Source organism: Zeugodacus cucurbitae, chromosome 3, assembly GCF_028554725.1.
Source record: "Zeugodacus cucurbitae isolate PBARC_wt_2022May chromosome 3, idZeuCucr1.2, whole genome shotgun sequence".
NCBI lineage: Eukaryota > Metazoa > Arthropoda > Insecta > Diptera > Tephritidae > Zeugodacus > Zeugodacus cucurbitae.
Window position 1 is genome coordinate 38,725,468 of NC_071668.1, and position 17,159 is coordinate 38,742,626.

Consider the following 17,159-nt stretch of genomic DNA (forward strand, 5'->3'; position numbering starts at 1 on the left):
CTCCGTTTTTTTTTAGGATTAGATTATGGTGATTCGAGTTAGAGAAGTTACACTGTATTTGTCAAAATTTATTTAAAAACTTAATGAATCGTCGTTCGCTTCGTTAGAATACTAATATTATATTTTATGTTTCTTTTCGGAAGTTCAATCAATGCAATACGTTTTGTGAAATTGATATATTTCTTGTTCTTCTTTATTGCCACTTAAATTGCTGCATAAAGGGATAGCCACTACTTCCTTGGATATTTTTCAATTTTCTAAAATAGACCAATTCAGCAAATTCACCGCTACGGAATATTTCCTTTTTATAGCATCAGTTCACAGCACGCGTACTCCAAAGGAAAATCCACGGAAACAGCCTTAAACTCGGTGGTGACAGAGATTGAAAGGGCTCTGGTAGTATAGGAATACGCTTTCATAGCCTTCTTAGACATAGAAGGCGCGTTTAACAACATCCAGCCGTGCAGATCTGTCCATAGGGGTGCACCTCAAGGAGGCGTGCTATCCCCACTTCTATGGATCCTAACAATGAATAGCATGTTGTTAGATCTAGAGAAAGGGGGAGTACATGTTGTGGCCTACGCTGATGATGTGGCGGTATCAATTAGGGGAAAATTCCCACATATACTCTCGGACCTTATGCAAACAAGGCTAAATGAGATAAATCGTTGGGCAAAATCATGTGGATTAAGCCTAAATGCAACCAAAACTGAATTATGCCGGTATTCTGCTTGTCACGTTTGTCTCATGTCTCTATTTGTCACAATTGCGAATTGGCGACCCTGTTAGTCCGGATGTATCATTTTGGTATTCTGGCTGATACAATCTCAAAAAAGTTCACCAAATAGTGTGGTGAAATGAAAAGCAAGCTATCAGCTGTTTATTTTTGTTGATTAGAGATGAGTGCATGTTCACAATGATAATTTGTGAATTGATTGCACGCAAGTAGTTTTTTTTACCAAATTTCAGCAGAAAAATGTCTTGTAAATAATGGGATAATATGTACTATTATTGAAAATAATACTTAAATAATTTATAATAAATGCGTAATATATGTATTTTATCTTTGTTAAGGAAATTTTGAAAAATTTACCTAACAATCGATTAACAGATGTACTCATCCTTACATTTGAGCATAACAGCAATCGAAGGTAAATAATTGTAAAAAATACAAATTCATTATTTTATGATTATTATATATTTTGGATTTTGGATATATATATAATATATACAAACATATTTGTGTTTTGGAAATCGAAATAATATCCTAAACGTATTTTCTTCATCTAAAAAGTGATCTTCCTTGTTGCGCAAAATTGGCAGATTGCGCCTACGAGTGTAGCTAAAACTTAAGCACTTTGTTATCCATTATTGCAAAGTTGCAAATATTAATACATTATCTCTCTTCTTCGCGTTTTTTTTTTCATTATAATATATATTAGGCCAATTGCATCATTCAGTATTTTGCTCTAGTTTTTCTGTGACCTGGTTTAAAGCACATCACAAATTAGATACTGTTATTGCTCAAATAGAGATGAGACAAACTCGCCAGAATACCAAAAAGTCACTATAGAGATTACACCACAGATTCATCTCTATTAGAGACTTGAGACTGCTCGCAGAATACCGGCATTAGTGATGTTTACAAGGAAACACAAGATTCCAGAGTTCACACCACCTTCAATAAACGGCTCCTCGCTACCAATAAATGAAAAGGCAAGCTACCTGGGACTAATTTTAGACAGGAAGCCGTTATGGAAACCAAACTTGGATGCCAGGGTAAAGAAGGCAGCTTTGGCACTATACACTTGCAAAAGAATGGTTGGACCAAAATGGGGACTAACTCCCCGCGTATCACATTGGCTCTACACAGCTGTGGTAAGACCGATTATGACATATGGGATATTGGTCTGGTGGCCAATAATTGACAATAAGTACGCAGTAAAGCGTATGGTAAGTTTACAAAGAGAGGCATCTACATATATGTATCAGCGGAGCTCTCAGAACAACGCCGAGCCTGGCAATAGATGCGATTCTGTATTTACTGCCTACAGATATATTCTGCAAACAACAGGCGGCGAAATCGGTACTTAGGCTGAGGGAATCGTCGCTACTGCAAAACTGCAATAGGGGACATTCCAGTATACTCGGCAAGTTCCCATTTCTACCGAATATTACGGACTTTCGAAATCCTATAGAAATTAAACTAAACTCGGACCTACACATATCCTTCCCCTCTAGAGAGGAGTGGGAAATGGGAAAAGTGGACAAAGATTCAGAGATAAGTAATCTGCTAGGAAGAAGAAGAAAAAGAAACGATTACACACCTTCTATGTGGATGTAAGGCTCTGTATAGGAAAAGAATTGCAACTATTTTCTCGAGGATGAGGGTGAAGTTGCTCATATCTAATTGTATGAACTTTTTTACTTTATTAAGACCACAGGGTGGTTCAAAGATGACTCTATAGTGTGAGGGATCACAGTCCCAGTGGTGTCACGATGTGGAGGCCTAGGTGCGTCGTTTTGACAACCACATAACCTAACCTAACCTAGTACCAGTTCATATTTCTCGAAAGGTTCACCATATTTTTTAATATAGTCGAAACTGTGGACACTTTTAAATTATTTTGTTTTATAAAATTCCAACACTTATACTTCTATTTGGTGTTGATAAATAATTTTGATGTTTCTATCAAATTAAATTTTTTTTAATTTGCACATTTTCTGAATTTTTTCAAGATCTAGTTTTTTCCTCTATTTTTACTACGATTTTATTTGATTTTTAACTCTTTCTACATAGTATGTCTTCTTCATGTTGTTCGTTAAATCGAGTACTTACAAATCCCATCAATGTAAGAAATTTCCTTCGATATAAGCGGTTTTCGTTGAAACGAATATTCGTTATTTCGGAAAACTACTGTATATTCAAAAATTTTATTAATTTGTTGTATATAGTATCAGATTTTACCAATAATAGGTAATACTGCTTGATAACTTTGCTTTGAATCGTTAGTATTATTTTTTAGTTACATATCCTAATCCTAATTTCTAATCTACAGTCCCAAAGAAATTCCAGTGGTAGATCCAAGAAGGCCTGTGGCAAAGACAAAGGCAGGAAACCGAATTCAATTATAAGAAAGTTGATAGGGCATATTATTACAAGAACGTATTTGAAAATAGGGTTTGTAGTAGATAAATAAAATAGGTAAATATACCCAAGTCAATATTAATGTTTGCTATTTAACTACTATATAAGCTTTATTTTAAATAACAGTTTCCAATGGTACTTCTTTCTTTTTACCTCTTTTTATTTCTCAGAAACAAAATGGCAATATAACTTGAACTCTGGCTGGTTTTGTAACTCTCTCGATGAAAGATTATGTAACTAATCAACGATATTTATCTATTGACCGAACATTCCTTGCGCCTCAATTGCAATAGCAAATGGAACTATAATGTTTAGGTCTTATCTTGCCAGACCAATCTGTTGGTAAATGCTTGTTAATTTATTATAAGGATTTCATTCTAATTTCCGAAAATAAAAATAAATGTTTGATTCATGGAAAAAGTTTTATATATTCTATTTTCTATGATTATTAATATTAAATAGATATTAACTCACTGCCCTGGACTTGACTCACATATACAAAAAATAAAAATTAGAAGAAAATCGGACATATTTTAATGCGACTTATTAATAATGATTAGATAATAGTAGAATATTTTATACTACTTAGAACCTATTGTTAACTATGTTTACAAAAAAGCGAATAACTTTTTCCTTTTTTTCCTTCGCAAATACAACCTTTTATAACGCAGTGTTAAAACTTTGCTGCCACTACTTACTAAACCTTATATAATTTATGTGCACATGTGTTAATCGTTTGTTAAATTTTTTCATATTGACATAACAATTGATTCCGGTAAAATACATATATTACGAAATTATTATAAACTATTTCAGTATAATTTATCATTTATTGTATTATCCAATTATTTACAAGAAACTTTGCTTTGTTTACGTAACTTTTAACTTATTTAACCAGCTTGATTATTTTGTATTCTTCCCAGTATTTCAATATGTATGCATATATAGCGAAAATAATGTCTACATACAACTAAAAATAAATGTTAAATTATCACTAAATTAAGAAACTTACTCCTATCTGACTCAGTTCAGTAAGTTTGCATGCTATTAAGCAATAATCCACTCTAAGCATCAAAAGGTTTTATAAATAAATATAATATGAGCATGTAGTATATACGTATATATAAATACATATTACGAGAGTACACACACATTTTAGATAAACCACTGTATTAGAAAGCGCTTTCACGTTATATGTACTTTTATTATTTATGATAAGGCCTTTTTATAATAAAATAAAATTATAAATATAGTCGAAGATCTCCAAAACTCGAACTTTTGATTTGGCAATAGCGTTTGGAAATCAAATTTCATACAAATTTCCTTCCATAACTCAAACTTCTATAACTCGAACTCTTAAATTGGCAATAGAAGTCAAATTTCATACAAATTTACTTCCATAAATCGAACTTTTCGACCAGGGCATAATACAAATTTTAAAATTTTACATTCGAAGCAAGATTTTAAAAGAGTCCCTTTATATCATATGGAGGTGAAAAAAATATGATGTTACACTTATGGATTGCATAAATCTTGTTACAAAGGCATGGAATACAGACGTCAAGAGACAAACAGAAGCAAAGTGCAACAAATGCGAAGTAAATACATAAAACTGGGTATAAATCTATATTATACAGCTTTTTGAAAAATTTTATGTTTTAATTAAAATTCTATAACTCGAAGTCTCTCTAACTCGAAGCTTTTTGTGGATTATGGTGATTCGAGTTAGAGAAGTTCAACTGGGTGATTTTTTTGAGGTTAGGATTTTCATGCATTAGTATTTGACAGATCACGTGGGATTTCAGACATGGTGTCAAAGAGAAAGATGCTCAGTATGCTTTGACATTTCATCATGAATAGACTTACTAACGAGCAACGCTTGCAAATCATTGAATTTTATTACCAAAATCAGTGTTCGGTTCGAAATGTGTTTATCGACAAATTTTGTTCAGCGATGAGGCTCATTTCTGGTTGAATGGCTACGTAAATAAGCAAAATTGCCGCATTTGGGGTGAAGAGCAACCAGAAGCCGTTCAAGAACTGCCCATGCATCCCGAAAAATGCACTGTTTGGTGTGGTTTGTACGCTGGTGGAATCATTGGACCGTATTTTTTCAAAGATGCTGTTGGACGCAACGTTACGGTGAATGGCGATCGCTATCGTTCGATGCTAACAAACTTTTTGTTGCCAAAAATGGAAGAACTGAACTTGGTTGACATGTGGTTTCAACAAGATGGCGCTACATGCCACACAGCTCGCGATTCTATGGCCATTTTGAGGGAAAACTTCGGAGAACAATTCATCTCAAGAAATGGACCCGTAAGTTGGCCACCAAGATCATGCGATTTAACGCCTTTAGACTATTTTTTGTGGGGCTACGTCAAGTCTAAAGTCTACAGAAATAAGCCAGCAACTATTCCAGCTTTGGAAGACAACATTTCCGAAGAAATTCGGGCTATTCCGGCCGAAATGCTCGAAAAAGTTGCCCAAAATTGGACTTTCCGAATGGACCACCTAAGACGCAGCCGCGGTCAACATTTAAATGAATTATCAAGCTCTTAAAAAATCACCCTTTATATAACTATATTATTTACAACTTTTCTTTATACTAATATGCCCTGGTGCCGTTACGTAATATCACAATTTGAAGATCTTAAATGAATATGTTAATGTATAGTCTTAGATATAAAATAACTTGTGAACTTGGAACTTGGGTGAAATCTATTCGGGAATTCCTCCAACTACTATATTTAAACTTATTATAGTAAAATATACCCAGTAATCTGCTATAACCTCAACAAACAAACAAAAAACGAATTTATGACAATTTGTACTCCACATTTTTTTTTTAGTTTTTACATTTTCATATTTATGTTAACAATATCCAAAATTTACCTGCTTTTGTAATCACAATTAACTGGAGTGGTTTTCCGAAATAACGAATATTCGTTTTAACGAAAACCGCTTATAACGAACAAGAAAATTTGTTTCATAGAGTACCTTAAATAACGAGGTTCGTTATGATGATTTGTAAGTACTCGGTTTAACGAACAACATGAAGAAGACATATCAAGAAAGAGAAAAAAATTAAATAACATCGAACCAGAATTAAAAATAAAACTTGAAAAACTTCAAAAAATGCGCAAATTGAAAAAATGTTAAATGCTGAGGAGGTTGGTGTTGGATATTGGCATAGTCGGCCCATTGTCACGCCTACAAAATGGCCTTAACCGAAAACCAATAAATTGCTATAACTAGGCCATACATAATGTTATGAAATTAAAATTTGGTACATACGATCACAATAGGGAGGGGCATATTTAGAAGTATTTTTTAAGTGGACGTGGAGCCCACATATTGGTTTTTTGTATATATCTCGTAAGTTACTTAAGCTATATAAACCAATCTTACAAGTCACATTTCCTTTTAGTACCCTCACACACCATGAAAAAGTTGAAATCGGAAAATAACCACGCCCACCTCGCATACAAAGGCTATGTTGAAAATTACTAAAAGTGTGTTAACTCTCTAACGAAAAACATCACAAACAAACAATATTACAGAAGTAACAAGAAGAATAATTTAATACATCTTAGACGTACATAGATTCTGAATGGACGAAATTTATATGCTTTTTCGTAATAAACTTCTTCAGTGAGAAAAAGGGCTATAACAGTATTTTTTTTAACTGTCTGTTAGTGAAGTCAGTAATGCAGTTTAAGCCCCTTAAAATATTTCCCATAATGCCATCACACTTATTATTAAATTTACACTCTAAATATTCGCAGAATTAATCTATAAGTTGAAATTCTTTAAAGATTGGAAATTCTTCTTCTTCTTGACTGGCGTAGACACCGCTTACGCGGTTATAGCCTGGTCCTTCCATCGGAGTGGAGGTATCCCTCTTCCTCGGCTTCCACCAGCGGGTACTACATCGATAATTTTCAGAACTGGAGCACTTTCGTCCATTCGAACAACATGACCTAGCCAGCGTAGCCGCTTTCTGTTTATTCGCGGTATTCGCCGTTGTCAATGTTCGTAAATCTTGGACAAAATTTTCCTCTCGAAAACTCCTAGTGTCGTCTCATTTGAGGTTGACATCGTCCACGCTTCTGCTCCATAAAGCAGGATGGGAATGATAAACGCCTTATAGAGTTTGATTTTGGCTCGTCGAGAGAGGACTTTACTTTTCAGTTGCCTACTCAGTCCAAAGTAGCACCTGTTGGCAAGAGTGATTCTGCGTTAAATTTCGATGCTGACATTGTTGGTGTTATTGATGCTGGTTCCCAGGTAAACGAAATTATCTACGACTTCGAAGTTATGACTGTCAACAGTGACGACGGAGCCAAGACGCGAATGTGTTGACTGTTTGTTTGATGACAGGAGACATTTCGTCTTGTCCTCATTCACCTACCCATTCGCTTCGCTTCCTTATCCAGACGGGAAAAAGCAGAACAAACGGCGCGGTTGTTGATTCCGATGATATCAATATCATCGGCGTACGCCAAAAGCTGTACCTACACTCTTATAAAAAGTTGTACCTTCTCTATTTAGCTCTGCAGCTCGTATTTTTTCCAGCATCAAGATAAAGTAGTCACACGATAGAGAGTCACCTTGTCTGAAGCCTCGTTTGGTATCGAACGGCTCGGTGAGGTCCTTCCCAATCATAACGGATCTTTTGGTGCTGCTCAACGTCAGATTACACAGTCGTTTTAGTTTTGCTGTCAACTTTATGCCTGATTCAGACTTCGCGGCATAAAGATAGCTGCTTTTCGTGCTGTCGAAAGCAGCTTTAAAATCGACAAAACCTTATAGGCGATATTTAGGAGGCTTATCCCACGGTAATTGGTGCAGATTGTGGGATCTCCCTTTTTATGGATTGGGCAGAGCACACTGAGAATCCAATCGTCACGCATGCTTTCTTCCGACCATATTCCGCAAAGAAGCTGATGCATGCACCATATCAGCTCTTCGCCGACGTATTTGAATAGCTCGGCCGCTAATCTATCGGCTCCCGCCGCTTTGTTGTTCTTCAGGCGGTAATTGGGTTCGCCATCTCCTGGTTGTACTTTCACTGCAATTCAGCAGGTCGGAGAAGTGTTCCCTCCATAATCCCAGTATGCCCTGGACATCGGTTTTCAGATTACAACCTTGGTCTCTACATGAGGATGCTCCGGTCTTAAAAACTTCGTTAATTCGCTTAATTTTCGAGGATTACCTCTGTCGGCCAGCTTGTCAAGCTCTTCTTATTCACGCATTTTGGCCTCTTTCTCGCTACCCTCTTCAGCTCTCGGTATCTATCCCATCCCACACGTGTTGTGGTTGTTTACAACGTTGCGAGGTAGGCAGTCTGTTTTCTATCCGCTGCGAGACAACTATCCTCATCGTGCCAGCTCGTTTTTTGTCGTTGCTGAAATCCAATTATTTCGGCTGCCGCGGTACGCAGTGAGTGTGAGATGCCGTTCCACAGTTCCTTTATACCGAGAAGCTGATGAGTGCTCTCAGAGAGCAGGAGTGCAAGTCGAGTAGAGTATTTCTTGGCTGTCTGTTGCGATTGCAACCTTCCTTGTGTTTGTTGACGAACGTTCTTTGCTGCACAGGTCGGGTGCTTATCCGTATCGTATTTAGTTGTATGAGGACATCAAGCTAGGTACCTTCCCAATTAAGGGCCCGGACATTCCAGGTGCATGCCATCAAATCATAATCCTTAAAACGTTTGCTGAGGTCGTCATCAAAAGTGGGGTTTCTCTTCCGAGGCTTTCGTCGATTTTCATTCGTGCTTCGTTTTTATGTAGTGGGTCCCAAACCCTACGCACAACCGCAAAGTGGGTTCGCCTTCTCAATTTAGCTCGCCTCCAAATGGCTGTTTGTTGGCTACAGAGGATACTTGATCTAAAACCGGAAGTGGAGAGCTGCATGAACCATATTTAGAAGAATCGTTTCTGGCCACTCCCAAGTGAATGACAATCGAAATCCCATCCCATCCTCCATCTTAGATAGTGCACCGTAAATTGATCTCTTGATACTCGGATCATCTTCATTTAAGTGGCCAAGGACATTCCAAACATTTGGAAAAGTTTGATAACTTCCGCGATGCTTCGATAAAATAAATTTAGTGGATTGTGGTAACCCTGTAAGGCGCTTTTGCCCTATTTGATGCTGATAACCTCCTTGGCCAATGACTTTTAAAGTAACAGTAAATTTTATAGCTGGGTTTACTATAGTAAATCTTACATCATCAAAGGCTTCCTTAGAAAGTCTATTCCCACAAGCAAAAACAGTTTATTGTCGAGCATAATTCATATGCACATAGCAAATTACTTTTTTCAAACGCAGAATCACTCTTGCTAACAGGTGCTACTTTGGACTAAGTAGGCTCGATGATTAAAAACGAAAATCTACAAGTCGTTTATTCTTCCCGTCCTGCTTTATAGTGCAGAAGCGCGGACGATGTCAACATCCGATGAGACGACCCTAGGCGTTTTCGAGAGAGAAATTTTGATGGAACGATGAGCTGACATTGACATAGTTCAACTAATAAAAAGAGAACGGCTACCCTGGCTAAGTCATTATGTCCGAAAGGATGAAAACCTCCAGCTTTGAAAGTGTTCCATACAGTACCTGCCGCGGGAAGCAGAGCAAGAAATCCACTCAATTGGAAAGAACGTGTGGAAAAAACCTGGTTTCACTTGGGACTTTCAATTGTGTCGTCGAGATGACGCGCTATTATTGATAAGACTATGATCGAATATCGTTTCCTACGCCAATTACATACATACATACATAATCGGATGCTGAAGGGGAATGTGTCCAGCAAGTTTGGTTTATATAGCATGTTTTTTTTTTTTGATACAAGTATATACAAAAAACTTAACTCTCACTTTTTAAAGGAACATACATGCCACCAGTCCCTCCCCATTATGATTCTCTGTATAGGATTTGATTTACATTGCTTTATTTGTAGCTTAGTTATAGCAATTTATAGATTTTCCTTTAACGCTGTTTTAAGGACATGGCAATGGTCCTATTACGCGCATCTGCAATACTATGATGCCAATGAATATGTGTACCACGTTTATTATGATGTTTCAATATTTACTCAAGTTATCGTTTGCACGGCCATGACATCCTGATTTCAACTCGTTTCGTCATCCTGGTCATTTTGATAAACATAACACTACTCTTCGTTTAGTTTTATGACTTACAAATAACTGTTAAGTGAACAAAACGGTTATACTATATTTCGAATAATAAAACATGGCATGATGCGTAATAAGCGCAAATTCTGCAGCAAAGAAATAGTTACAGGTAAAATTTACACATTAAAATTCAATTAATGGAATTACCTTATCATTCAAATTCAATTTAATTTTATATATTTTTATAATTGTTGTTATGTTGATTTTAGTTGGCGCAGATGTTAACGCACACCACACGGTTTGGGGTAGCCACGACATCAATTCAAGAGGTGAGTCCCTATTAAACTTTAATAAGTAATTTAGTAATAGCAATCGAGGGGAGAGACCTACCTATATAGGACCCACCTCGAAAAACGTCGTAGACGTTACCCTCTACACCAGCAGTGGTACAACGTTAGAAAACTGGAGGGACCTAAGTACACCGTCATTCTCTGACCTTAGATATATGCGTTTCACTATTAGAACTGAGGCTAAAGCTACCCTTAAGGCTAGAAGAAAAACCAGAATTACAGACTGGGTACGGCGGGTGTGAATCTCTTCTATAGTGCTCCTATTAAGCCTTACCATTCGGCTTGTCCTATGCAGCGGCCCAAAACGCAAAACGAAAATCTTCAACTTGGCCAAGCTAGCTGAGGACTGTTGGAATGAATATAAGGATTTTCACAAAAGTTGGGAGCAAACGACAGTCCTGTAAAAACTTTTGTAACAGCTGCGAAAAGACAAACGAGGTGGCAAGTCTTAGAAATGTATGTATGTATGTGATTGGCGTTGCAACCGTTTAGCCGGTTATAGCCGAATCGACGATAGTGCGCCACCTCTCTCTCTCCTTCGCAGTTCGGCGCCAGTTGGAGATCCCAAGTGTAACCAGGTCGCTCTCCACCTGGTCCCTCCAACGGAGTGGAGGCCTTCCCCTTCCTCGGCTTCCTCCGGCGGGTACTGCATCGAACACTTTCAGGGCTGGAGTGTTTTCGTCCATTCGGACAACATGACCTAGCCAGCGTAGCCGCTGTCTTTTTATTCGCTGAACTATGTCAATGTCGTCGTATAACTCGTACAGCTCATCGTTCCATCGTCTGCGGTATTCGCCGTTGCCAATGTTCTGAGGACCATAAATCTTACGCAAAATTTTCCTCTCGAAAACTCCTAGTGTCGTCTCATCTGATGTTGACATCGTCCAAGCTTCTGCACCGTAAAGCAGGACGGGAATGATAAGCGACTTGTAGAGCTTGATTTTGGTTCGTCGAGGGAGGACTTTACTGTTCAATTGCCTACTCAGTCCAAAGTAGCACCTGTTGGCAAGAGTTATTCTGCGCTGGATTTCGAGGCTGACATTGTTCGTGTTGTTGATGCTGGTTCCCAGGTATACGAAATTATCTACGACCTCGAAGTTATGACTGTCAACAGTGACGTGGGAGCCAAGACGCGAATGCGCCGACTGTTTGTTTGATGACAGGAGATATTTCGTCTTGTCCTCATTCACCTCCAGACCCATTCGCTTCGCCTCCTTATCCATGCGGGAAAAAGCAGAACAAACGGCGAGGTTGTTGCTTCCGATGATATCAATATCATCGGCGAGGAGCTGTACACTCTTGTAGAAGATTGTACCTTCTCGGTTTAGCTCTGCAGCTCTTATAATTTTTTCCAGCATCAGGTTAAAGAAGTCGCACGATAGTGAGTCATCTTGTCTGAAACCTCGTTTGGTATCGAACGGCTCGGAGAGGTCCTTCCCAATCATGACGGAGCTTTTGGTGTTGCTCAACGTCAATTTACACAGCCGTATTAGTTTTGCGGGGATACCAAATTCAGACATCGCGGCGTAAAGGCAACTCCTTTTCGTGCTGTCGAAAGCAGCTTTAAAAACAAAACAAAAAGGTGGTGTGTGTCGATCCTCTTTTCACGGGTCTTCTCCAAAATTTGGCGCATGGTGAATATCTGGTCAGTTGTCGATTTTCCAGGTCTAAAGCCACACTGATAAGGTCCAATCAGTTTGTTGACGGTGGGCTTTAGTCTTTCACACAGTACGCTCGATAGAACCTTGTATGCGATATTTAGGAGGCTGATCCCACGGTAATTGGCGCAGATTGTGGGATCTCCCTTTTTATGGATTGGGCAGAGCACACTGAGATTCCAATCGTCAGGCATGCTTTCTTCCGAGCATATTCTGCAAAGAAGCTGATGCATGCACCTTATCAGTTCTTCGCCGCCGTATTTGAATAGTTCTGCCGGTAATCTATCGGCCCCCGCTGCTTTGTTGTTCTTCAAGCGGGTAATTGCTATTCGAATTTCTTCATGGTCGGGTAATGGAACATCTGTTCCATCGTCATCGATTGGGGGATCGGGTTCGCCATCTCCTGGTGTTGTACTCTCACTGCCATTCAGCAGGTCGGAGAAGTGTTCCCAGTATGCCCTGGACATCGGTTACCAGATTACCACCTTGGTCTCTACATGAGGATGCTCTGGTCTTGAAACCTTCGTTAAGTCGCTTCTTTTTTCATAAAATTTTCGAGCATTCCTTCTGTCTGCCAGCTTCTCAAGCTCTTCGTACTCACGCATTTCGGCCTCTTTCTTTTTTTGTCTGCAGATGCGTCTCGCTTCCCTCTTCAGCTCTCGGTATCTATCCCATCCGGCACGTGTAGTGGTCGTTTGCAACGTAGCGAGGTAGGAAGTCTGTTTTCTCTCCGATGCGAGACGGCACTCCTCATCGTACCAGCTTGTTTTTTGTCGTTGCCGAAAACCAATTGTTTCGACTGCAGCGGTACGCAGTGAGTTTGAGATGCCGTTCCACAGTTCCCTTATACCGAGATGCTGATGAGTGCTCTCAGAGAGCAGGAGTGCAAGTCGAGTAGAGTATTTCGTGGCTGTCTGTTGCGATTGCAGCTTTTCGACGTCGAACCTTCCTTGTGTTTGTTGACGGGCATTCTTTGCTGCACAGAGGCGGGTGCGTATCTTCGCTGCGACCAGATAATGGTCCGAGTCTATATTTGGTCCTCGGAGCGTACGCACGTCTAAAACACAGGAGACATGTCTTCCGTCTATCACAACGTGATCGATTTGGTTCCGCGTGTTTCGATCAGGAGACAGCCAAGTAGCTTGATGTATTTTCTTATGCTGGAATCTGGTACTACAGACGACCATATTTCGGGCCCCAGCGAAGTCGATCAGCCTCAGGCCGTTTGGCGATGTTTCGTCATGGAGGCTGAATTTTCCGGCTGTTGTGCCAAAGACACCTTCTTTACCCACCCTGGCGTTAAAATCGCCAAGCACGACTTTTACATCGTGGCGGGGGCAGCGCTCATAGGTGCGTTCTAGGCGCTCATAGAAAGCATCTTTAGTCACATCGTCCTTCTCTTCCGTTGGGGCGTGGGCGCAAATCAGCGTTATGTTGAAGAACCTCGCTTTTATGCGGATTGTGGCAAGACGTTCATCCACCGGGGTGAATGCCAGGACTCTGCGACGGAGTCTCTCTCCCACCACAAATCCAACACCAAATTTGCGCTCCTTTATATGGCCGCTGTAGTAGATGTCACAAGGACCCACCTTCTTCCGTCCATGTCCCGTCCATCGCACTGCTTGGATGGCGGTGATGTCAGCCTTTAGTCGTATGAGGACATCAGCCAGCTGGACAGAGGCACCTTCCCAATTAAGAGTCCGGACATTCCAGGTGCATACCCTTAAAGCATTATCCTTAAAACGTGTGCAGGGGTCGTCATCAAAAGGGGGGTGTCTCATCCGAGGCTTTCGTAGATTTTTCATTGGTACTTCGTTTTTATGTGGCGGGTCCCAAACCCTACGCACAACCGCATAAGTGGGCTTCACCGTCTCACTTTAGCTCGCCTTCAAACGGATGTCTGTTGGCTACCCAGAGGATACTTGGTCTAAAACCGGAAGTCGTGAGCTGCTTGTACCATGTGGAGAAGAATCGTTTCTGGCCACTCCCAAGTGAATGACAATCAAAAACTTTCCTCACTTGCGTGAACTTCTACACATGATCCCATCCATCCCCTTAGAAAGCTGTTATATAAATGCCCCGCCTCGAACGGGTATAATTCGCAAGGATAACGGAGAGTGGACGGACAATTGCAGGGATTCGTTAGAGGTTCGGCGTGCACTTTCCGGGATGCAAGGACATGGGTAATTCTATACTCGAAGGAAATGCTACTGATATCCTGTCCGAGCACAGAATTACGGAGGATTAAAAAAATGGGTAATCCGCTACTTCAACCCATTCAAATCGCCCGGTACGTAGGGTATCTTTCCAGCCAAGCTACAGCATTACCGCCGGTACTGGTACTGGGACTTAATCCGGAAAAGACAGGCTTGCTAGGAGGCCCCTTCGGTAAATGGGACTGCACTCGTCCTCAAAGACCCTACCAAATACCTGGGGGTAGTGTTGGACAGCAAACTTCCGTGAAAGCACAATGTGGAAGAAAGAGTAAGGGAAGCCAGTAATGCTCTATATGCATGCAAGAAGATGCTAGGCACTACCTGCGGGCTTTCTCCCTCTCTCATGCACTGGAGCTCCACAGCAATTGTGAGACCAATTCTGTTCTACGGTTTTCTGGTGTGGTGGACGTGTACAAGGAAATCTACATTCCAAGATGTAGGACCATGGTTGGCATTCTTACTGGTCACAGCCTAGTAGCGGCACACGCCTATAAAATGGAGCTGTCAGATCAGGAGGAATGCAGGAAGTGTCAAGATCGGGGCCACACAATACGATAATTTGGAGGAGAACTCATAAACTCTTAGCTAAAAAACATTAACTTAAAAAATGTTATTTTACAAATGCTAGAAATTTCATTGTTATTAAATTATTTAATAACATGTTTTATGTTTTTTCTTAACTTCCGTTTTATTAACTTCTTTTATTAGATGTGTATGTATATGATTCGTCACATATTAGTTTTGAATTTTTTGAATTCTCAATGTATGTATAATGGATAATAATGGATATTATTCTTTTTATTTCTTATGATATAACTTTAATTGCAACACACTTTTTTCTTATACACGTAAATTTTGTTGTTTCGTCCTCCAGTGTTCAAACATGCGAATACTTTATGTTATATTTTTAGGGGCATCACTAAGTGCGGATTCCTCTATGAAATGGCATTCCTATATTTGGTACAGTGTTTTATGGGTATCAAGTTTGCTGCAAATAAACATAAACACTTTATGAATAAACACATTTTTAATAAATATATATATTTTTTTAATAAATTAAATTCATATTTAATATATATTTTTTAAGATGAAACCACATATTTTTTTAAATACACATAAAACGTAGTTTCATATAGTTTTATATGCGGTATATAATAGGCCGAATCATTGAATCCGGAGCGAATTCGATTTCGATATGATAAAGATTTTCGATTGAAAATTTTTAAGCTATCATTGATTCCGTCGATAAACTGCTTTACCATAAAGTGAGGCCGTAAAACTGTTTTATCGACTTTTATAGACAAATGCGACAAAGCTGATAAACTTAATTTTCTCTACTTTATGCTTCGTTTAAATTCAGTTTAAAACTGACCTCCTCATTGCGTGCACTTAAAGTTACACACTATTAATAACTTACACGTGATATATTTACACATTTTCTTTCATCCAGTTTTGTCCAGGATTGAATATACCTACACCATTTACCTATTGTGAAACTTATTTCGCTATTTAGTTCGGCTACATTAACTTTTCCGAAAGTTATTAAAAATTGCTTTTACAGCAGAAATTTGAAAATTAAGTTCTGAAATAATGTTTTTTAAAGAAAACTAGATAAATTTCAAGAATAACATTCAATAGTTACAAATTAAAAAAAAACTTATTCTATATAAATTTTAAATAGTTTTTATAATATTCTTTCCCTAGGCTTTGCAAAAAAAAATTAACTTTCCAAGCATTCAGCGTATTTTCTACTAGCCTTCCAATTGGAGCAAATGTATATGTATATATGTATCTAACAAATATCCAATTTATTTGGACTAACTTATGATGATCAGTCCAAATACTAAGCTTTTTTCAGCTTTATCAGAACTATCTGCAGAGTCCATAGCCATCTCTTCGGCTTCTGCAATAGCATTAACCCTATTATTAATGGAGGTACGCCACTCCATTAATCTTTCTAGCAATTTGATTTCCAGCAAACGAATACCCGAAGTACCACACAGTGGTATGTCGGCGTTATGTCGTTATTTTTCTCTCGACCGATTGACACGAGCCTTTTTTGGGACGATCGATAAATTGTATGGATGCTAAGTCGATTTTATGCTGGTCCCACCAAGGCCTAAATTGTCTCAATCTTACGATAGGTCACATGACGTTCTTGCAATATCAGTTTGTGCACGGTTGCTAAAAAAATAATTGCGAGAAAATGTTAGCATTAAATTTAATTTTTTAACAAAACGATATTTTAATTTACTGTAAACAACATAACTTGCGTTCGTATGTCGAAACATTATGAGTATGTATAACATAAAAAATGCGATAAAGATGTTATACCCCTGTCAGACGGCGGCGTTAATTATCTGAGTTAACTCCGTTTGCTAACTCCCATTTAATCCCCAAAATTTTAGGGAGTTAGGTTAGGTAATGCTCGAAAATTCGATGAAAAGATCCGGCGAGTAACTGAAGGTTGGCGTTGAGCATCACCAAAATCTCCGTCAGGATCGGGAAGGACCTCTCCGAGCCGTACGATGCCAAACGAGGTTTCAGACAGTTTGACCTACTATCGTTGGACTTCTTTAACCTGATGCTGGAGAAAATAATAAGAGTCGCACAGTACAGCTCCTGGCGTACGCCGATGATATCGATAT

The 17,159-nt window shown here is 38.9% G+C and overlaps 1 protein-coding gene and 1 long non-coding RNA gene across 5 annotated transcripts in view; one reads left to right on the top strand and one right to left on the bottom strand.

The window, feature by feature from the left end:
- The first annotated feature begins 3,078 nt into the window (after positions 1 to 3,078).
- Positions 3,079 to 4,406, top strand: LOC128920191 (uncharacterized). The gene is made up of 2 exons (XR_008470310.1): positions 3,079 to 3,205; positions 3,319 to 4,406. It is a non-coding gene; the product is annotated as an uncharacterized LOC128920191 (long non-coding RNA).
- Positions 4,407 to 6,414: 2,008 nt separating this feature from the next.
- LOC105220053 (cAMP-dependent protein kinase catalytic subunit 1) overlaps positions 6,415 to 17,159 on the bottom strand; it is a 63,300-nt gene continuing 52,555 nt past the window's right edge. For 2 of the 4 annotated variants that reach the window (XM_054226856.1, XM_054226857.1), the window contains one exon: positions 6,415 to 15,499. In XM_054226856.1, the coding sequence (XP_054082831.1) occupies positions 12,766 to 14,100 (1,335 nt within the window). In that variant the 5' untranslated portion in view covers positions 14,101 to 15,499 and the 3' untranslated portion in view covers positions 6,415 to 12,765. The remainder of the gene's footprint in view (positions 15,500 to 17,159) is intronic. The other 2 variants (XM_011196440.3, XM_011196441.3) reach the window with 1 other exon arrangement.